The following is a 22,941-nucleotide window of genomic DNA, read 5'->3' as shown; positions in this document are numbered from 1 at the left end:
TTGAGCCTGGTGGGACTCGAACCTGCACTAATTGCAGGCAGCTGCTGTTACTTGAGGCATTAGCCCACTGCTCCACCAAGATTTTGGTTTTCACAGACCTCTTCTCTTTGTAAAATCTTAACTGCTTTCTAGTATATAGCAAACCAGTTTTCCTGTTTAACGTTCATAATTGCATAATAAAACCATAAATTAAACTATGTGATTAACAGGAACATCCATATAATTTTTTATCACTATTCCATGAAGATTTCCCCCCCCCAATACTGGTTATTCCTTCTAATTAAGTATCTCAAAGAGATATCTGAAATTTAAAATCAAGAAATAAAAAGGATCTCAACATAGATTTTATATTAATCAGAACTTGGTTCGGTTTGTATGATATATTTAATTAAATCAGTACTTGAAATTAGCAAGAGTCATCGATAATCTTAATTATGTTGTCTCATGTAATAGAGGGAAATAGAAATTCAGTGTTCATGTTACTGTAGATAACTGTTCCTGTGAAATAAAAGTAATTATATAACTATTTTGGGGAAAGAGTAAGGAAATAGTACTCATGCAAACATTCTTTGCTCTGCCATCCATGACTATAGGTTAAAAATTGACCAAAATTTGTAGGAAAGTGAAAACCAGATATAAAAGTAAATTATGATTTGCTATACATCAAAAGTGAATTAAATAGAAAGTGCAAACAAAGGAATATGCAAGCAAAGGATTTGTTCCTACGTTGTTGAACCACTAAACAGAAACTATTATTTGTGATGCTTGTAAATTCCCAATGTCTTTGCCATTTTAGATGATTATCAGTTTCCCTATATTGTTAATTTATTTTTGTCTTTTTAAAAAAAAATTCTCTCAGATGGGAAAGTTCATAATTATTTGTAGACCTGTTATATAAGGGTTGGAGAACATATCATTTTTATAAAACTTATTTACTTTTCAGCATCTAGCCAGGGTGGATTCTTTATGCTTAAGGCAGATATACAGGTATTTCCTGAAGTATGAATCTAATGGAGCCTGCACATTAGGCTCATAAGTCAAAATATTTGTCAAATGAATCAGATTCAATTTTACTTTTTTTAAAAAAAAAATTCATTAATTGAATCAAATGAGTCATTAAATGAACAAAGGTCTGACTTACTATTTCCTCTGATGGCTGCCTGAACTGAGAGTCTTTTCTCACTCTTGCTGCTGGCTGCCTATCAGCTGTTTCCTGTTTCAGGAACTAAATTGCCTCCCAAGAAGGCAGCAGGCTCTCACTTCGCAATGCTTTTTTTAAACTGTTTGTTGCTAGGCAGCTCAAGCTTCCACAGAGGGGGTTGGGTTTACAAGAACTCTCCAAGTGCTTTAAAAAACACTTGCCACTAGCTTAAGCATCTCCCAGGCAAGCATCCAGAGGCAGCTGGGGATGGGGACTTGGTGGCAGGCTGGGTGGAAGGTGAGGTGGCAGCAGAGCAGCCACAGGAGAGGCAAGGGGCCCACTTCCCCCACAGCAAGAGAGGAAAGAGGGGGGAAGCAGGCAGCATGTTGCCAGACCATACATAGTCAGGACAGAAAGGTCCAGGGGCAGCACCGCTGCAACTGAAGATGGAGAGCAAACCGGGGTCATCACCTGCCAGAGTCACAAGGTGAGCTGTGGAAGAGAGGAGCCCTCGGTGGCAAAATTGCCTGGTGCCACAGGCATGGTGGAGGCTGGTGAGAATGCACTAGAAATACCTCCAGGCACCTGGAATGAGAGGCAGGTCCAGGCCAAGTTCAGGGTGGCACTTTACCCACATTGCCGATCCCGTTGCTATACCAAGTTGCACCGTGCAGCCCCTCCCATGCACAGGCAGGTTGGCTGACAGCCCCTACAAGGCCAGCAGCAGCATGGGCAGCTGCTCAGTGGCTAGCACGGTGTCCGCTGCAGCCAAGAAGTGTCCTAGCCACAGCAGGGCCACATGCAGGGCGGGCGGCGGCTGCTCCCACTCCCATCAGCCCCACCAACATCGCCTAATGTACATGAAAAAAATAAGATATCTACGAAAATAAGATCTAATGCCTCTTTTGGAGGCAAAAAAAATATAAGACCAGGTCTTATTTTTGGAGAAACATGGTATTACTTTCTCACTAGTATAAAAATTATTTCCTATCACAATTATAACCCAACAATTAGCTGTACAATCCACTAGGGTAGATACTCCAATTGATTGGAGTATGACTCTATATTTACATCCACAAATTGAACAACTATCTTATGTTAAATGTGTATGCCACTGGGCACTGTTTCTACTCTGAGTTTAGAACTATTCTTTCATCTGTACTGATATGCCATTCCAATAGTTTTCCTGCATTGGGACAGATTTCTTTCCTCAAGCCTACAAAGCAGTTATCTTAAAGAAAAACTTATTAAATCACAGTTCTATTTCTGAAAAACAATGAAGCATCATTGGCATTAAACAGTCTATTCTTAGTCTGCAGCTCTTTAAATTTGTAATCTTATTTTCTGTAATCTAAAATCCTTTCTTTTTCTAGTTAAGCTTAGAGGGAATTCACATATGTAAAACTTACCTTCCAAAGTTAGCTGGAAGAAATTCCAGAAAGGCATCATTTAGATATAGCTGGGCCAAATTTAAAAGCTGTGTGAAACCATCTGGGAGCCTTAAAAAAATGAGTAAAATATTTAGCATTAATGGTGTAGGAAATCTCTAAATTTAAGTCTCAATAGATCCATATAACGTCAACCGCATGCTCACTGCCTGATCCATTTGTTAGAGGTAATATTTTGCTTGTTATAAAACAAGTAACACTGTACTGTAGCATTGGATAATTTCTTTTTCTTTTTTGTCTATATCTATGCTTCCCAGCCTTTTGGCTAAGATCAAGTGTATGTAAGCACTTCAGGTGAATTAAATTTCAAAATAACTAGATGATCTACTTTTTACAGCTACTGGAACCAATAGCATTATGTGCATGCAAGTTTATGTTGACTGAGGATTACTGCTATGGAAAATATGTTGCTATTTATCATTCTAAAATAACCATAATAAGAATACATGCTATACCTTATTTGCACTGCCAAAATTTAAACGCTCAATCAAAAAGCATAGGGAAAATAAAACTGCATGGAAGAATTAATAAATCAGTATTGTAGAGTTTAAATTAAACAGAGGGCAAAGATCAAGACCATTAATTCTTGCATAAGGGGAGGGAGAGGTTTGATATATTTCATCTAAAATATTGATAATATTAGTTGATTCACAGAAAAACATTTAAGGCATCTTAAATTCATTCCATGAGTATTTTTAATGCATAATTTATTAACAAAACCATAAATAAACCAAGTAAGATGAACATAAAAGAACATAAATAATTCCCAAACAATATAGTAAGTACTATAAACCACAGCTCTTTAGTTAGATCTATGATTGTTCTCATTTCCAGTTTTATGTCATATCATAGGTGAATTACATCTTTTTAAAGTAAACATTGCTGTCTTGCAGTCTATATTTCTTTGTAATCAAGGGAATGGCAACTATTTTTGAACAAATATGCCAATTTATCACTATTCTTGGGGTAATCTTTGTCCAGAAAAAGTATATGCTATGATTTATCTATTCAATTTTTTACAGAAAGTTCTTTAATCTGACTTCTAACTGGAACAGAGCTCAAGTGTATTCCACAGGTTTACATTTTATGACAGTGTTATAAACTACAACCTCAGCCAATGTATTCATTCCCTCAGTGTCACAATCCTTACTGCTACATACAACCCAGCTAGGTGGTAGCACCTATACAATTGAAAAGCCTAGGAGGATTGACTCTGGGTAGGAGACTACTAATTTATACCAGGGTTATAGGTTGGATTGGAAAGCTGCAAAAAAAAAATATCTCAAAGGAATAAACCACTTGCATACTGTTCTCAAGAAAATTACATGGGTTTAGACATGAAGTCTCCACAAATCAAGCTCAACTCAGTGGACTTATTTTTATTGTTATATCTAATTTTACTAGTATCATCACTTTGATGCCATTCTAAAGCATATTATGGATAATGCTGTAGATCAGGGGTGTCAAACTGCTGGCCCACAGGCCGGACGTATCACATGGAAGCTGTGCCCACCCCATTGACGACAATGGCAAAACCGTCCCGATACATTGCACGACGTCATGTGACATCGTGACTTTGACACGTCTGCTGTAGATCTTGCCACAGATGCTTCATAACAAGTATTAAAAGAGATGCAATTGAAGAACAAAATCAGCTGTTAAGAAATAGTGTCAAATATCCAACACTGGAAGTTTTAAAGAAGAGATTGGACAACTATTTGTCTGAAATGGTATAGGGTTTCCTGCCTGAGCAGGGGTTGGACTAGAAGACTTTCAAGGTCCCTTCCAACTCTATTATTGTTTTTGTTATTGCTATTGTTGTTATATGTTAAACCTTGCATACATAAAAGAGGCAAAGAAAAAATTACACTGAGGAACTTACTTAGAAATAGGATTGACACTTGCTTCAATTATTGTTAAACACTTACAGCACTTTATATTTTCTGGAAAATCTTGAATCCCTAAAAGAAAAACAAAACTGTTACACAACTGATTGCTTTCCTCATTTGCTCATTTCAGTAGAAAAAGGTAAGCCATTCATTTAATCCTAAACAAGTCTGAACTCTGTGAACTCATGACAATCCCAGCGTTCAGTCTTACCAATGTATATTAATATTTCTGCACAGATTTCACCCATACATACTTAATATAATTCCTCACATTTCACTTGGTTTCAACAGTTCCTTGAGCTGAATAATAGTTTACTGGCCAACTAGTTATCTACCAGTACAAAAAAGGCAATTTATGCAGGATAGGTTTTGTTGAATCTAAATAATATCTATAAACCATTATTTGTAGCTGAAATAAAGGCTAGCTTCTTGTTTAAGCTATATGCCAAGAAGCATGAGCATGAGTGCACTATTGAAATATGAGGTTAGGGACATATCTTCATTGAGAACATCTATCTTACAGTTGCTAAGAGTCAACAATGACCTTGACATAATTAAATAAAAACAGTTAATGGCCCTTGGACACTTGTTATTAAAATATTTTCCATGTATGAGAGGTGTATTGTGCAATACTTCCATTATAAAATATGCTAGGAAACTCATAATGATGCAGTTCATTTCTAAAGGTTCTTTTTTTTACTTCCTCCATTCTTGGCATAAATCATGTAGAATAAGTGTAGGCTTACTAAATTTAGATGACATAGAATGTAATTCATTCACATTCTGAAACTGGAGAAAAAAAATAAGTTTTATTATTCTTTCAGTACAAGGTCAAACAATGATAAAAAGTATAGCAATAATTTTCAAGATCACAATCTGACATAATCACTAGTTGTGATATAAGCCTATCCATTCGGGGTAAAAAGATTAAAAGCCTTTCTTAAAAGAAAAGCTCTGAACTATTGGTCTAAATGGGTCAAAATTTTATAAATCCTAATGGAACCTTACAATTGTGCAACCACCATTGAAATATCTAAACCATATGACAGAAATATCACGTATGAGGGTATGTGAAGGTTCATTCTCCGAGCTTGTGGGTTGGTTTCTGAACATTTCATTACAAGGCTAGATAACATCTTCAGCAGAGTTTAGGGGATGTCAGTTTCAGTGACACAGTAATACTAAAGCCACTGACATCCCTTAAACTCTGCTGAATATGTTACCTAGCCTGGTAACAAAACGTTCAGGAACCAACCCAGAAGCTCAGAGAATGAATCTTCACCCTCATCCTACACCTGAGCTACAGATATTCGCCACTATTGCAAATACCACATATGTCGGCGATGGCGAAACTTTTGGGCTCAATGTGTCAAAAATTCAGAAAATTATATGACTCTTCTGATGTGTTATACCTGCCCCTCCAATCAAAACAGAAACAATTCTCTATCCTTCCATCCATATCAGGGGTCTTCAAACTTGACCCTTTTATGACTTGTGGACTTCAACTCCCAGAATTCCTCAGCCAGGCACTCTGGCTGAGGAATTCTGGGAGTTGAAGTCCACAAGTCATAAAAGGACCAAGTTTGAAGACCCCTGATCTATATCTAGGCCCTTCTGAGCAGCTGCACTTGATAGCAGTGCTGAGGCTGGGCCTGAAGTGGAGGCCTGGCCTTGACTTCAATCCTAGAACCACTGCTCAAAATGCTGCCTCACACTGTTCCCCAAGCAAGGTATGATTGCCCCCATGAACCAGTACTCCCCAGATCTGCTGCATGCAGCTTACCTTCAGGCAGTTTTCTCTTTATGTTGACAGGTCCCTGTGGCCTACCTGAGTTTTCTCTGGGTTGCACAACGTTTTTGTTCTTGAAATAGCTTCAGAGAATGCTCTTCTGTGGCCTATGCATACCCTATCCTGGTACAATTTTGGAGGCCATGGAGGCCATTTGACTTCCATAGAGTCTGAAGCATGTGAGAGTATATCTTATTCTTGTGTGGCCTCCACAGCTTCCCAAAATTGTACAAGAATGAGGCATGCTTTTAAGAATAGTTGTTATCAGATTTTGGAGAATCCTGGCATGTCACCCAAAATATCATGGCATGCCATAGGTTTGCCATCACGGACTTTTGTGATACTCAATGGAGAATAAATGGCGAATTGGATTGGGGGGGGAAATACCACAAATACACTGATAATCAATGCAGTTCTTGTGCTGAATTTGACTACTGCAATCAACTGAAATGACTTTCCATTGTATAACACATTACAAATGAACAAGGGCCAAACATTGTTATATTAAACATTAAGTTATGTTAAGGACAAAGCCTCCTGTTTCTCACAAATAAATATAGGGGCTCAACTAGATTGGAACCCCAAGGAACCAAGTTTTAAAATATGTTTAGACAACCAGTGGATCTTAGGATACACACTCCAGCGAGAATACCAATTTTTAACAGCTGAATCCTACTGTTAACCAACATTGGGACAAAGCCTTCTGTCATTTTGAAAATGTAGTAAAATATAGCATAATTACTTTATACATCAAAGAGTTTCTCACTCTCAATTCTCAATTTTTTTCTTCTTAATATTTGTCAGCTCTTCAAGATAGATTAGACTAGGAAACCAGAGTCAAGCAGGCCAATACTAGTTTTATTATAAGACTATGATAACTGAATCTTGCAAGTCTGAATGCACTTCCCCCATCCCTGCCTTTATCTTCATGAGAACTAGGGAGGAGCTTATATGAGATGTTTTCTCACGTTAACAGTTCTAGTTTGGACCCTTTTATCTGACTGTTGTCTTATTAATGGCTTTCCTCCTGTTCTTCAAGGTTATTCCAAATGATTATAAAATGTGAAATTCTTTCTTTGGTTAAAAAAACCCCCTTACATTCATTGACAAGTTTATCGAATTCTTTTATATTCTTTCCTTATGTATGGAACATTGTTTTGTACACTTTTCCCCCAGCAAGGAATAAGGGATTATGTACCATTTCCCCTGGCTTGTTATTAATCTGTTTTATAGATTGAAATCAGGAGGCTGACTGGCACCCATTCTGATATTTTTATGTCAAATAAACATCTGTTTTCTTTCCCCAAATTTATCAATCCTATTTGCATTTGCACAGCTTAATTTTTGTTTTCAATCAGGCAGTTTCCTTTTATACCAATATTTATATTGTGGCATATTAATATTCTTGCTTTAATGCATTTCTTTCCATTTAAATTTATGAAAGCAAAGCATACATCAAACAAACTCAGTCCCAAGGTTCTCTGAAAAGAGTTCTGGTGATAAAGAGGAGCTACAGAATAAGGAGAGATAATCATAGCAACACTAGTCAGCTGTCATAAAAACTAATCTCTTTTACTCCCCATATACCCAGGAACTTTAAAGATTGAAGTATGCTGATAAATCCTCACTGCTTTTAATCAGTGCTAATTTATGCCAGATAGCATGGGTTATGTAAATGGCACTCCATGAAAAGAATTACACTTATTTCTTCGTTTTAAAAAAGGGAGGTCAGCATATTTCTTTGGAGTGGCTAGGCCAAGGGTCGGCAACCTCGGCTCTTTTATGACTCGTGGACTTCAACTCCCAGAATTCCTGAGCCAGCTTGGCTGGCTCAGGAATTCTGGGAGTTGAAGTCCACGAGTCATAAAAGAGCCGAGGTTGCCTACCCCTGGGCTAGGCAGTTGGGAAACTCTACAGCCACAACAAAACAGTCAAGTGTCTATACCAAAATGCATCTTCCCAAGCAGAAGTCTGACAGGATATCTAGAGGTAGGATTCAAATTTAAAAAAAAGAACTAGTTAAATATAACATTGTAAATTTCAGAGTATAAGCTACTGTCTATCTACAATTATTTTTATATAATATCTTTATTAGATTTCAACATCAAACATTAAAATACAAATTAACCTAAAGGGAAAAAGAGAATGATAAAACAAATTAAAGTGACAAAAAAGTTATATATCAAACAAATATAACAAACATAACAAATACTTTCTTTTAGTACAGAGATATTAACAATACCACCACCTTTCTCTAAATTAAACAAATGCCAATCTATAAAATATTTTAAAACACTAATAGTCAACATATTTTTTAAAAGCCAGTATTCATAAAATGTCCTTCTCTTTATTTCATCTAAAAGATAGAAAGAACCTTATATTTAAAAAGCTACAATATTTCTTTAGTAAAATCCCAACTAATCTTCAAATCCCAGATTCAAAATTCTTCTCTTTACTTTGTAAGAAATCTAACAATGGCCTCCAGGTCACGTGAAATGTAGTCGCTGCTGCTAAGCAAAGCAGTTAATTTCACCATCGCGACTAGTTCTATTAATTTCAAAATCCATTCTTCCCAATTATTGTGTTCAAATTATGTATTAATATCAGAAAGTGTTGCTAGTATTCTTTAGTCACAATAATCTATTAAGAATTGGTGCAAGACAATAATTGGATGGCATGCTCAAGTAGGTTTTATTTGCTTTGCCTGAAAACATACAAATTTTCTTCTAAGCCCATGAGTCACCATTATTGTAAGTTCTTATTTTTTATTACTATGCATATTGTAGATGTTTATTCTGCAAATAAAATGGAGTATATAAACTTAGTTAAAATGCAAAAGAGGCTGCAAATAAATGACAAAGAAAAACAAAGAATCACATTTGGAATTTATTGCTCAGAAAATAGGATGCTGTCCTTGTTCAAAGACATTTTCTCATTGAAAAAAAGAATGAGCATTTCTAATGTGCTTTATTTTTTAAAGGGCTGTTTGTTTTGTTTCTGTTTCTGATTACATTTGGAACTAATCTAGCAGACAGCTTGAAAATGGAGGAGAAGGAATTGCATATACCGTATATCCTTAATTTCAGTTCTGCCACAGCAGTGGACCAGGAAGTGGTTAATTTACTGAAGGCAACCAAGTCAAACCCCTCCTTGCTCACTTGTGAATTTAATTTAAACCACTGGAAATCAGGGGAAGGAGGAGGAGGGGAAAGGGGAAGAAGAAAGGAAAGAAGGGGAAGAAAAAGGGGAAGAAGAGGAAGGAGGAGGGGGGAGGAGGAGGAGGAGGACTATAACTGTGGCTGCCAGGATAAGAATTCCATTGAATTTCTTTAACTGGTTCCTAGTATTCTTAGTAACATGCTGTATTTAAATTCTATCTGTAACTTAAAAGAGGATCATTCTCTGTTAATTAAAATTTTAATTTCATGTTATCATTTTTTCCAGCCAGCTTTAGGATGTGGCCCTAAATCAGTTAAATGCTGTCTTGTTTGCTCTCCTCCAGTATTAGGTTTGGGAGGATTAGATCTTCATCTTCATCCCTACTACAGTATCTTGGAATTTCAATAATCTTTCAGAGTATGCTTGGAAAAAAATTCCAGGAATCCAATAAATGAATATTGTATGTGTGGGTTGTTGTTGTTGTTGTTGTTTTAAAAAGGAGCGCCTAAAACAAGCATATGCTGAAAATTCTTCGTACAGCAGAACAATACAGCTGAATACAGGCAACCAAAGATGACTTTTGTACTTATTTGGTATCACAAATATTACATCTTCAAAAGTTCTATCACACCAACCAACCCTTTGAAATTATAAACATACAGCTCTTTTAGCAGTTTTAAGAAAAAAGATAGAATTCTTCTTAAACTGACTGCTACTTGCTTTTCCTTTTAAATCGGAGTCTTTTTACTGAGGTGAACTAGTTTTAAAATATTAAGCAGTATATTAAATGGTTTTCAAAGCTGGAAGCAAATTCATAGAGAGGAGCTCTTTTAAAAAGTGATAAAATAGCACTATCATCCCTAAGGAGTTTGAAAATAATATAACATTTATTTTAATGATAAATTCTGTATATTATCTAACTCTATTATCCCGACAAGATAGGATCAACAGAGTTATCCAAACAAAATGCTGTATAATTAAAGTAAATTAATTTGTAAGAATTTGGCCTTTTTGAGAGGTTGATTTGATCATAAAACTCTCATGTGCTTTTAGAAATTGCTTAGTTTTAGGCAATTCCCAGCCTAATATGGAAACTATATTAAATTGCATTATACAATCTATACATATCTCCTTCCTCTTGTAGAACAGCTTTTTAGCTGGGTCATCAAAGATTCTATGAGATTCTGCTGCAAGTTTTTGAATAAGTACGGATCTAAAAGCTCCTCATAATTTTCATATATATATGGCAGAATAAAATTGAGTTTCCTTAAACACAAGCATATAAAGCAAATGTTATGTATTGGGCTCAATGGTAATACCACGTGGGTTGCCGGAGCAGCTAACGGCTCTCCAGCAACCCAGACTACAAGTCTCCAGTACTGCTATTGGTTGTCACTAGGTGGCAATGGTTGCTTCAAACCTTTTGGCTGCCACCTAGGGGCTAGACTATATATTGCGGCTAGTTACAGCCCAATTCTCAGTTCAGATCTTGCAAGCAATAAACCATGAGCTTTCCTGAACTCACTTGCCTCATCTTCATTCCTGCGCCAAAGAATCCGCTACACAACAGCAAACATTATTTTTCTTTCTTAATTTCTTCTATAATTAATGTAATATTTTGCAGGAGTATGAAACAGGGGCAGCGCTTGGACTGCACTTTTGAGTTAGCCCCATTCCTAGGGAAAGTTGCACTTGTAGTTATTTCTATCAGTGAAAACAGGTATGAGATTTTCAAAAATTCTCCAAGTGGCATTTCTGTTCCTTACAATCAGAGTGCTCTTTGGTTTCATTGTTCCCAAGTTGCTTATTTCTAAAAAAAGAGAGGCCACTTTAGATTACTTTCTAAATATTTATTTTTATTTTGACAAGAGGATGAGAAATGATTTGTTCTGAGGCTAGATACCTACAAAAGTAAAAAAATGTACCTTGCATACAATCTATCAAAAGTAAAAGCAAAATGTATTTAGATAAGAAATTATTTTGATGCTTCTCCAACCCTTAACAGTCTTTATTTGCCATAAGATTGCTATTATTACACTATATTTGGTGCTTTCATGAATTTTATCATTATTATAAGGCTATAAATTATGTTTAAATTGCATAATCTAGAAGATCACCAATCATGTATCTGTTATCCAATTTTCCTCTGCATGTTCATTAATATATGAAATTATATAACTTCAAATTATTGCACAAATTTAGGAAAGATTTTGAATTACAAACTGAATATTTTATTTCTGTTTTGCTTTTGAACTACTGCATTCTTTTCATACATTCTACTGACCTACTTCACTACCTCAACTTTTTTCCCCCTCTTTGCTTCAGACCTAGTCTCCAGCAAATACCATTTAAAGAACTACAGATAATTTGAACCAAATTTTCATTTGAACTAAGACAAAAATATCAGTTAAAGCACAAATCTAACGACATACAAATCAGTCTGGTAATGCTGCATTCTCTTGCTTGCCCCCACCTCATTTTTTTCTCCAGCATAGATGAGACAGCATAAACTTTCTCAAAATCAATAGTTATTTTAAAAACACTAGTCAGAATCAAAGATTCTTATCCAGGTTGCATTCAACAAACTATAATGTAAACTAAACTAGAATTCCCAGTTCTAATAATCTCTGGATAGTTTAAACCAGGAAGCATTTTTTTCAGTCTTCCCCTTGCAATTGTTTTAGAGGATTGAGTTTATGAACCAAGGAATATTGCTGTTGTTTAGTAAACAAAACATCTTCTTGACCAAATAATTGTTCAAAACAATTGAACATTCTAAAACAGGGGCCCCCAACCCCTGAGCCACAGACCAGCACCAATCTGCAGCCCACCAGGAACCAGGCCATGCAAGCTAGTGAAGCCCCATCCACAGACGCCCAGGATTCAGACAGTGTGTGAAACCATGACCCCGGTCCATGTAAAAACCACTCTCCACAGAACTGTCCCTGAGACTCAAAAAGTTGGTGGCCACTGTTCTAAAATGTTATATGAAATGGTCTGAAAAGCAATATAGAATTCAGCGTGCTATTGCTCTACCAGCATCATTTGGTAAATAATAAATATGATGATAAAATGTCATATCATACTCTCTCTTCAAATTTTTCACCTGTCTGCTCCTTTTTCATATTCATCCTCTATGCACATAGCAATAAATATGCTAGGTTCCATCTCTGGGGTTTCACATTAAAACTGGACATAAATAAAACTGGTCACATAAACAGATGGAAAGAATAGAAAAGAATGGTAAACTAGAAAATGGATACTCATAATACCTCAACTGATTTATGCAATTAGTAGTACAATAAATTACTAGTTACAAAAGTTTACTGAAAAAGAGCTTTGACTTAGATATTGCATTTCTTACCTATTTTGTAAAATTAAAGGATTGGTGAAGTCAGCCTTCAGTATATTTTGAGCATTTGCTGTATATTTATTTGTTGAAAGCTTAATAGAAGCCTTCTGGGCTCTGGCTTTTTAGAAAAATCTATTTAACTCTGCAATGATGCTTTTTCCAATTCTATTGCTTAATCCCACTTCCCTTAGGCCTTCCCTAAATGTTTTTTTTATCCTGATTAATTAAGGGCCATCAAGTTGTTGTTGACTTTAGAACCCCCTTCGCTAGATATTTTTCATGAAGATCTGTCCCTAGCTTGGTCTGTCATGTCTTCCAAAAATCCATCAACCCTGCTGCTAATTGTCCTTTTCTTCTCTTTCCTTCTACCTTTCCCACTATTAGATCCTTCTCCATAGCCCTAGGTATTTGCATACCATGTTCAAAGTATGGTAATTTGAGCCTGATCATTTGTGCCTTGAATGAGAACTTTGGGTTGATCTTTTCAATGACACATTGATTTGTTTACTTAGCTATCCACCATAGTATTTTCATGTCTTCTCCAATACAAAGTTCAAAAGCAGTAATACTTTATCCTTCTTCTTCAAACTTCAATTTTTGTTTCCACTTTTTTATCTTAGTTTCTGAATTACAATCTTAGTTTCTGAGTCCAATCAATGCAGTAAAAGACTATCAATTCTGTTAGCTTCAACTTAAATTTAGAAGGCTATTTGTAAACTAATCAACTATGCATTGGTTTCATAGTAATATACTGGTTCACAATGAAATATTACATTTATATTATTTTAAGCAGTACATATATATATATCTACATCACGGGTGTCAAACTCGCCATGTTATGTGATGTGTCACAATGTGACTTTTTTCGCATTGCCGGAGCTGGGGTGGGTGTGGCCTCTGTATGATGCAACCGGCCCACAGGCCAGCAGTTTGACACCCCTGCTCTACAATAACAAGAGCAGAAAGTATTTTTTCTATTTTATAAAGTTATATTTTATAAAAGTTAACCAATTTGCATAAAGAATTTGTTTACCAAAATAAGAAATTATTTTGTTATAGTTAACATTGACTGAAATAGTTTTGATTGTGGAAATGCAATTTAAATTCAAAATGAAATATATTTAAGGTATACTAACAACTTGTATCTTGTCCTTATGGGCATAATGGGGCTCTTCTGAAAACTGAAGTAGTTACTACAATGGCTCTGCTGACTTACTCTCTTTCTATTTCCCTACATCAGCTTAAACAAGGCATATAGATACAGAATTCAACTACTGAGGGCACAGCAGCAAATAGCATTCAAACACTAACATTTGCATAGTGTCATGTGTTTGTGCAATTTTCTGAAATGTGGTTATTATGTGATGACAGTTGAGTATTTCAGTGTAGTAGGTGTTCTCAAATCAAGAAAGCTTTTTATTCAAAGGTGTTTGCTTTTAAATTATCCATATATAATATTCTGGAAATAAAGTTAGGTATACTTGTAATCTATTGAAAAGAAGAATAGAATAACTATTGTCTTTCCCTTGCTAAATATTTTTGAATCTGTGGTGAAAGAAAATGAAACATATTTTTTTTCTTACCATTTTTACTGATGTCAAGTTCTTTGAGGTTAACTAAACTAGCAATGCTGGTTGGCAGGCTTGAAAGGTCATTGTCTGGGATACTCAGTTTACGCAGAGCTTGACAGTTGAATAATTGCTAAAAAAAGCAAGAGAAAAACAGTTATAAAATTTTTCATAAAATTTTAGTATGTTTAGAGCAATCCTAAAAGAGAGCATAAAATAGAACATATACAGTATACTCATAGCCAGTAAGAATCAGTAGACATATTAGAAGAATTTTCTCTTTAATCTCTTTAATCATGTTTCTACTTCATTGTGAGTACATTATCTTCTACGTTTTATTTATTTTTATTTATTTTAATTCCATTTATATCCCGCCCTTCTCCGAAGACTCAGCTAGCAAAGAGAGATTAATAAGGTTTTTTGTTAACAAAGTTTCCTAACAAGAGTGCAAAAAATAGAAAGTTTACTGAGAAAAACTTGGGGGTATATATGATTTTGCAGAATTTTAAAAGTAAGAAGAGGGGCACATGCTGATCAGATGACCACCTTATCATTTTAAAAAGAGAAATAACACCACTATTTAAAATTCATAGCATTTTATTTAATTATGAATTAAAGCAGAAGGAGAATCCTGCTGCTGTAGGATTTGCTATGTGTGTGCATGTGTGTCTGAGTTAGTTTTGACTGCAGGTGACTGCCCAGACCAGGGGTTCCCAACCCCCGGTCCATGGACCGGCACCGGTCCGTGGCATATCAGCAACCAGGCCACACAAACAAGCAAAGCCCCATCTGCAGGATGCAGGCAGCATGCAAAACCATGCCCCCTCCAGTCCACGGAAAAATCTTTCTTCATGGAACCGGTCCCTGGTTCCCAAAAGGTTGTGGGCCGCTGACCTAGACAAATCCCTGCTGTTTTCTTGGCTACATTTTCAGAAGTGGTTCGTCCTTCATTCTAGGGCTGAAGAAGAATGACTGGTCCAAGTCACCCAGCTGGTTTTGTGCTTAAAGCAACACTAGAATTCATAGCCTCCTGATTTCTAGACCAGTGCCTTTCACCTTTACATCAAACTGGTGCTCACTGTAGAACTAATAAATTAATTAAATTAATAAAAATCAAATAATATTATTTTTAGAGGATAAACATCTAACCTATAGGAAATTAAAATTTATAGAATGTATGTTGAATAAACTGCAAATGAGGATATTTGAGATATCTAGTATGCAGATTTGCATTTGCATAGCTGTCTTTGATATATTTCATGAAGTGACCTATCTGTTCAAAATGTATTTCTTTAGAAGTCTGAGAGCAAATGAATAAAAGCCATTCTTTGGCACAAATAAATGTAGCAGCTTAGTGTAAACTGTTTTCCATTATGAAAATGGTTCTCTTAGGAATAATGTTTTCATCCACTTTTTATTGTGAAATAAATAATATAGCAAATGTGAGAACTGTTCATGAAATTACTTCTAACAGCCCTTTTATTACATTTTCTCAGGAAATCTTATTTGTCCAAAAACGATAATGATCTGGAGCATTTAAGTTGATGTTACTGACATGTAACATGTCTCATGCTTAAGTCTTGTCTAGGGTTTTAGTTATACTGGGAAGTAAACAAACAATCAGCAGAAAGCTGTAACAGAAGTATTACATCATGATGGGAAAATTGCATGGATGATCCATTCAAGTCACCAGGAATTAAACTCAATTTGAAAACATCTTCAATCTCTTTATTCTTTTTAGGCAGGAATGTCTACACTGCCAATATTATTGTTAGCGTATTGTTAGCATAAAGGTACAGTGAAATATATATTCTCAAAATAATGCCATAATTCTCAACCCTGAAAGGCATCGCAAAAGTTCCATAGTTGAAAAAGATTGGTATTTTAGCATGTCTGAAAGAAGCTTTATGACAATTAATCATTTTGGTCTTGAAACATATAAATTGTCATTATAGCTTTGTTAGCGTAATTCATGATCTTAAGAAATGCCAAGAAATCTTTGGACTTTAGCATTGTCTGCCCAATTAATATGTACAAATATATTAGGCTTATTTGGTATATTTGTGCCTCAATGACTTTAAACTAAGCAGTTCAACAAAAGCATGTGATTTTAAAATGTTTTTATATGCATGGAGCTGCAGGCTTGAGCTCTACAGAAAAATGACAAGGATTATTATTTTTTGATTTAAAGTCAGCACTTGCTGATAAGGAACTGTGAAAAACAAAACTTATCTACACATTGTATTAGTTAAAATTGAAGGTTTTTTATTTATTTGTTTGTATACCGCCTTTTTTATTTTTATAAATAACTCAAGGTGGAAAACATACCCCACACACCTTCCTCCTATTTTTCCCACAATAGCAACAACTACGTTGGCGAGCTGAACTGGGCTGAGAGAGAGTGACTGGCTCAAGATCACCCAGCTGGCTTTCATAGCTAAAGCAGGACTAGAATTCTCAGTCTCCCACTTCCTAGCCTGGTGCTTTAACCCACTATACCAAACTGGCTCTCATATTAAGCAAGCATGACACTCTCCTCTTAAGGAGAAGTGACAGGAAGGACTGATTTGATACTTTAAATAACTACAAAAGACTTTTCTATAGACCTGGGATAGTCTATATAAATATTTTACTCTTGAATTGTGAGGTCTACTTCTGGTTGACTTCTGCAACATTATTTCTCAACCATCTTATTCCTCCCAAGAAGGCTTTGAATCCCTGTGGCTTCAACAGACTATAGAACAGGGTTTCCCAAAATCTGAGGTGTAGCTCCTAGGGCAGACAAGAGTCTGGGAGGCGGGGGGGGGGAAGGAGTGAAGAAACTTTTTGATGTTTCTAATTTAGAGGAAGTGTGTACATTAAGATTATACTAAAGCAGACATGTCAAACACAAGGCCCGGGGGCCGGATCCGGCCCGCAAAGTGGTTTCATGTGGCCCGCGAAGCCATCCTGGAAACAGTGAGGGAACGGCCCCCACTGCCTTGGCCCTGGCCCAGAGACCCTCCTCCTGCCAGAGACCCTCAGATCTATCCCACTCCTGCCCAGGCCCCCATAGGCACCCTTGATGCCAACGATGTAGAGCTGGCCACGCCCACCCAGTAGGCCACGCCCACCCTGGCCATACCTACCCGGCCCCCTGAGGGTAACCGCAATGCTGATGCGGCCCTCAATGAAATTGAGTTTGACACCCCTGTTAAAGAGAAGTGTGATGGCATAAAGAGGAATTGCTAGGAAACCAAGTTTCTGACTTTTTTTGAATTATCTCATAGAAGGCAAGAAATGATTTTTTTAAATCCTATTTTTCACTGTCCACCTATAAGATAGATAAAATAACCTTTATTGTTCTTTTTTTACTGTGAGCACACTGACCCACTTTAAAAATGAAATTCTGTTGCGTTTATTATATATTATATTTATAATCTTTTCAGCCATCCTCACCACTCTCTGCACCACCTTCCTGTCTGAAGAGTAATACTACCAAACCAGACAGTAATGCAATAATGACAGGATGCTCTCGATCATCCCTCTGCAGAAAGTGGTAAGGAAGGAAAGGTGTGCTTTTCTCATGCGACTCAGAAAATACAGGTGCTGCTGTGCCCGCTTCACCAGTGTCTCACTGTTGAGCGACCAAGCTAGTCTACTCGTTAGCTGTGCACCCAGAAACTTGATACTGCTAACCACCTCCACAGGAAAATCATTAGACCTTTGGAACCGTTTACCGGTGGAGCTCCGGACGGCTCCCGACCTTTGCTCCTTCCGACGTGACCTAAAAACATACTTATTTGAACAAGCCGGCCTGGTCTGATGGGTTTGGGTTTTTTTAATATTAACTGTATTAATTTTATTGGAATTGGGCTGTATTATTTAATTCTTTTTTAACTTTTGTACATTGTATTTTTACTGTATTTGCCCTGTACACCGCCCTGAGTCCTTCGGGAGAAGGGCGGTATAGAAATTAAATTATTATTATTATTATTATTAATACACAGAGGTATGTGGTTGTGCCTGCCTTTTCTGAAATCGACAATGTTCTCTTTAGTTTTTCCTAGTTTAAGATTGTTGGGGGCAATAAGCTGACTTTGTAATAATGCTGCTTGGGAGGGGGGCGAAAGCCCTAATAAGCAGGTATATACATAGAATGAAGGCTATTGCTAAGCACATTGGTTTGTGCTTAAATTGTAAGCCGCCCTGAGTCTTCGGAGAAGGGCGGGATATAAATGGGATTAAAAAAAAATGAGGCTGTTTTTATTACACCAGTTCACCAAACCCTCTACTTCCTTGCAGTAAGTACCCTCATTGTCATCTTGAATAAGGCCCACTACTTTTGTATCCTCCACCTACTTCAGAATATGGTTAGAGGCAAACCTGGCACAACAGTCATGGGTTTAAACTGTGAACAATTAATTTCTATAACTGCAGCAGATATACATTGATTTGGAGAAAAATAAATGGGAATGGCAGCAATTGGAACCCTCAGGTATACTACTGCAGGTGATGAAACACATATGCCTTTTCAAATGCCTGCTATATCCATAGTTATTGTATTACTGTGGATATAGCTCATGCTTAACTTCTAAAGAGACAATAGTCCTTGAAGAGCAATTGCATTTGGAATCAATGCCAATGCAACACACAGGTTTAATTCTGCAGGCAGGTATATTCAGTTAGGAACAAATGGTATGTATCAATGCAACAAAGTATACAGTACAAGCAAACAGACTATCATAAAGTCTCAAATTTCTGTTTTGACATAAGATAGATCTAGTGAAGCAAAGGCTCTTACTCTGCCCAACAGGAAAAACCATGAAGAGAAAAAAAGAATACATTCTGCCAGCACTCCCTTGTTATTTTTGAGCACTAGCAGGGCACTCCTACTCTTATTATCACTATTCCTACTATTGAGATAAACTGAGTTCATTTTCATTGTATTAAATTGTATGGCAAATACTAGAAACAAAACAACACTATTTAGTAAAGTAATAGCTTGGTAGTAGTAAAATTTAATATATACTTCCTGTTCTATAGAAATTCCAGGTTATTACACATCAGGAAGTTAACAGTTTTTCCCCTCATAAACAGAAAATTAACTAAAATGAAGGTTCACACTGCTGCCAACAGAGAATAAAACTAACTTCTGTCTTCCTTGAAACTGAGTCTTAATGGGCCTGGCCATTCTTGACTTCTTAATTTCACCAAGTCAAAAATCAAATTTTGGTAATCCACCACCACCACCAATTGTTATTGAAGACAAGCTAAAAGCAACAGAAAAAAATAGTTCCAAGACCATGATTATGAGAATGTAGTTTGCATTGTTATGCCAGATGCTACAGAATGTAAACTCAAGGGGCTTTTCCACTTATATCCTGTTAAAAGATTTCTATTATGATTTGCCTTCACACTGAACATTCATGTGAATTTAGCCATTCGATAGCAAAATGATGCACTGGAATAAGATTATTATTATTAATTTTATTTGTATACCACCCTTCTCCCGATAGTTTTATATCACCTCTAATTGGTATTTTCTCCTAAATGCTGTTATGTTGCCTTATTGTGGAGAACAGAACAGGAATGAGTCTGGAGGGGGACAAGTGAAGAATGCCAGGCATGGATATTGAAAATGTATATTCCAAGGTATGAAAGTTAGCCCAGTGTTGTGATTCAGGGTCAGCCTGTGGGGTCGGCAGTTGGGTCGGACGACTCAGAGGAGGAGGGGGGTGTTGAAGAGCTTGCTGAGGGGGTTGGAGAGCTTGCTGAGGGGGTTGGAGAGCTTGCTGATGAGAGCCCTCAGCCAGGCCCCTCCCACCTGGTCACGACGGAGACCCAGCTGTGTGAGCCTGACAGCGTGGATGAAGATGACCCACAGCTGGCCCTGTTCAAGGACGCCCGACGCAGGAGGCAGTCAATCAGGAGTAAACAGAGGAAGGCAATGGGGCACCTCGGAAGGAGGCAGAGAGAAGCCACGCCCTGAACTGTATAAAAGGGGAATGCGTGGGAGGGCTGGTTTGCTGAAGGCAACTGCTTGAATAGTTCCTGTTTCATAGCTCCTGTTTCATGGTTCGTGTCTTGTTTTGCTCTGTTTTATGTTAATAAATTTGGCAGGCTTAATTCCAGCCTCTTGCCCTTTGTAAAGGGGTTGTCCCTGCCTTTTCTGCAGGGCCGGTAGCAGGCTGGTACAGAACACCCAGTTTCTTAGCTAAATTAAGCAGGCGTCTATATTCAGCAGCAGCGATACAGGAAGATGGTGGAGAAGAATGATCACTTTAGTGACAATGTCAAAAGTATAAGAATAAATATCAAAAAATATACTATTAGTATAAGATACAATCTGTAAAATAAACCTAAGTTTTGTTGAATATATACAATGCTTTATGCTATTTTTAAGCCAGAGTTTTTTAAATAACATCTTAATATAAAAATACATAGCAATGCACACTATGATAAAAAGAAAAAAACATATACCTCAATTATACATCAGAAACTGACCTCTATCAAATTCCATTACACTTTTATGAGACAGAAAATTATGATTTGATATCCAGGGCCTTTTAAATAAACAGGTATATACAGCTAGAAAATGACTTGGTTACGTATATCACTTTTCTATCAACTTCTGGAGAATATAATTAAATTGTTCCAATTGTTCAATGGAATGAAAACGTCATTGCATCAAGCATCTGAACTGGGCTATAAGGATAGGAAAAGAGCTAAGCAAAGCCTCAGTTTAATGTTGAATGGATATTTCTAATACTATTAAGTTGAACAAATTTAAGTTCTACAGAGTAATAGCAGAGTTTTAAACACAAGCTTAATTTTATTGTTGAAATTAATGGCAATTAATAATTAAGGTAATGAGGTATTAATATAGTCTTATTTCCCAGAGAGTATGACATATCAAAATCTGTAAAACTTTATAGTAAGTAAATATGCACTGTTTTGAATATGTATAATCCAAGCTTCACATTCCATGCATAAAGAGTATTTCATGAACGGATAATTATTAATACCAAATGTTAAATAATAAATATCTCGATAAGTAATGAAATAAATCCTCATTACACAAGATACAGATAAACATGCATGTGTTGACATGCTTTACTTTTTTTGTTTATAACTGAAAAGCTTTTTCTTTCTTTCTTTCTTTCTTTCTTTCTTTCTTTCTTTCTTTCTTTCTTTCTTTCTTTCTTTCTTTCTTTTTGTATAGCCATCTATCTCAACAAGTGACTCTGGGAAGCGGCCAAAATTAAAATAAAAGAAAAACAACTGCAACAATACAAAATTTAAAATACATAACAGTCAACAAAATATTATATCCGTACAACCTAGAAATGGCTCCTTGGGCACACTAAAGGCCCTAAATCCATGTTCCTCCCCAATTTTATTTCATTATTTAGATTATTTTAATTTAAAAAAATAAAAGAAGCCCTGGCATGGCATAATCTTTGTTTGCAAAACTACCCAGCACATTCGTAGCACCAGTAGATAAAAATCATATGGGGCTGCAAAAATTCCAAATTTCCCCACTAGCAAAAAAAAAAAAAAAAAAGGTTGGGGCCCTTGCAATATCTCAATTCTTCCAGGGATGTCTCAGTATTATGAATTAATGGAGAATTTTGAATTGATGCACTTGCAGGCACAAAATCAAGTTTTATCTTATTATGTAATCTTTTTGTAACTGCAAGCAAAGCCAACAGAAGCAACTTTTCTAAAGACTAGAAAATGGGTGTTATTACCCACCAGAATGAATTTTGCCTATACCGAACGTTCTTTTCATAGAGTATACTTCAAAAGTTCACTTAGCTAAACAGCTGCATTTACATATTATAGAAAGGAAGCATTTACCTTAGGAAGCTCTTCAATTTGATTGGCATCTAGATAAAGCTCCTCTAATGTCCGTTCAAAGTTAAAAACCTCCTTTGGCACTTGCTGAAGGCTGCAGTGGGAGTAATCCAGCACTGAAATTACTTCTTCTTCCCCTCGAAAACATCGGCATGGCACCAGGCGGCCAATAATTTTCCTTTTAGTTGTCATCTCCAAATGCCGCACTGAAAATAAAAAAATAATAAAGTTATTTTCCAAAATCATTGCTCATTTTAGTAGAAAAATAATTAACAGAATGTCCAAGATCATTTCAGAAGAGAATCCACAAATTCTAGAAAATAGCAGCCCATTTTCGTAACACAAACAATCAGTATCAATTTACTAAATGCTTCTAATTTGGATGGTTTTTGTATGCAGCTCATAAACTAAGGTAGAAGGCTCAAGGCAAGCACCCCAGAATCTGCGAACATGTGAATATGTTGTTTTACAGTTTCCTTAAGTATAGCTATTGTATATTTAGAATCAGAAAGCCAAATATCTCCATTTTCCTTTTTCTTTTTTTTAACCTCCACCCAGAAATATGAGTGGAAATCCCAAAACTAATTGGGAAGAAAAAGAAATTAAGATGTATGTTGAAAGTATAACACAGAAAGCAGGGAAAGATTGTTTCCGTAATTTACAAATGATTGTAATTTGAACCTGAATGGATTCTTTATTTTATTTTCACTACTCTACAAAACAAAATTTTAATTTAATTAAACAATTAAAATACTT

General features: G+C 36.1%; 1 protein-coding gene across 4 annotated transcripts in view; it reads right to left on the bottom strand.

Annotated features, from left to right (window-relative positions):
- Positions 1-22,377, bottom strand: part of LRRC7 (leucine rich repeat containing 7) — a gene marked incomplete at both ends in the record, with an annotated part of 146,970 nt that extends 124,593 nt beyond the window's left edge. For all 4 annotated transcript variants that reach the window (XM_081324649.1, XM_081324651.1, XM_081324650.1 and 1 more), the window contains 4 exons: positions 2,551-2,640; positions 4,472-4,550; positions 14,362-14,479; positions 22,189-22,377. In XM_081324649.1, the coding sequence (XP_081180775.1) occupies positions 2,551-2,640; positions 4,472-4,550; positions 14,362-14,479; positions 22,189-22,377 (476 nt within the window). The remainder of the gene's footprint in view (positions 1-2,550; positions 2,641-4,471; positions 4,551-14,361; positions 14,480-22,188) is intronic.
- Positions 22,378-22,941: the final 564 nt, after the last annotated feature.

The sequence above is a fragment of the Vipera berus genome (genome assembly GCF_964194415.1).
Source record: "Vipera berus genome assembly, chromosome: 3".
NCBI classification, from domain to species: Eukaryota; Metazoa; Chordata; class Lepidosauria; order Squamata; family Viperidae; genus Vipera; species Vipera berus.
This window is presented reverse-complemented; position numbering and strand designations above follow the sequence as displayed.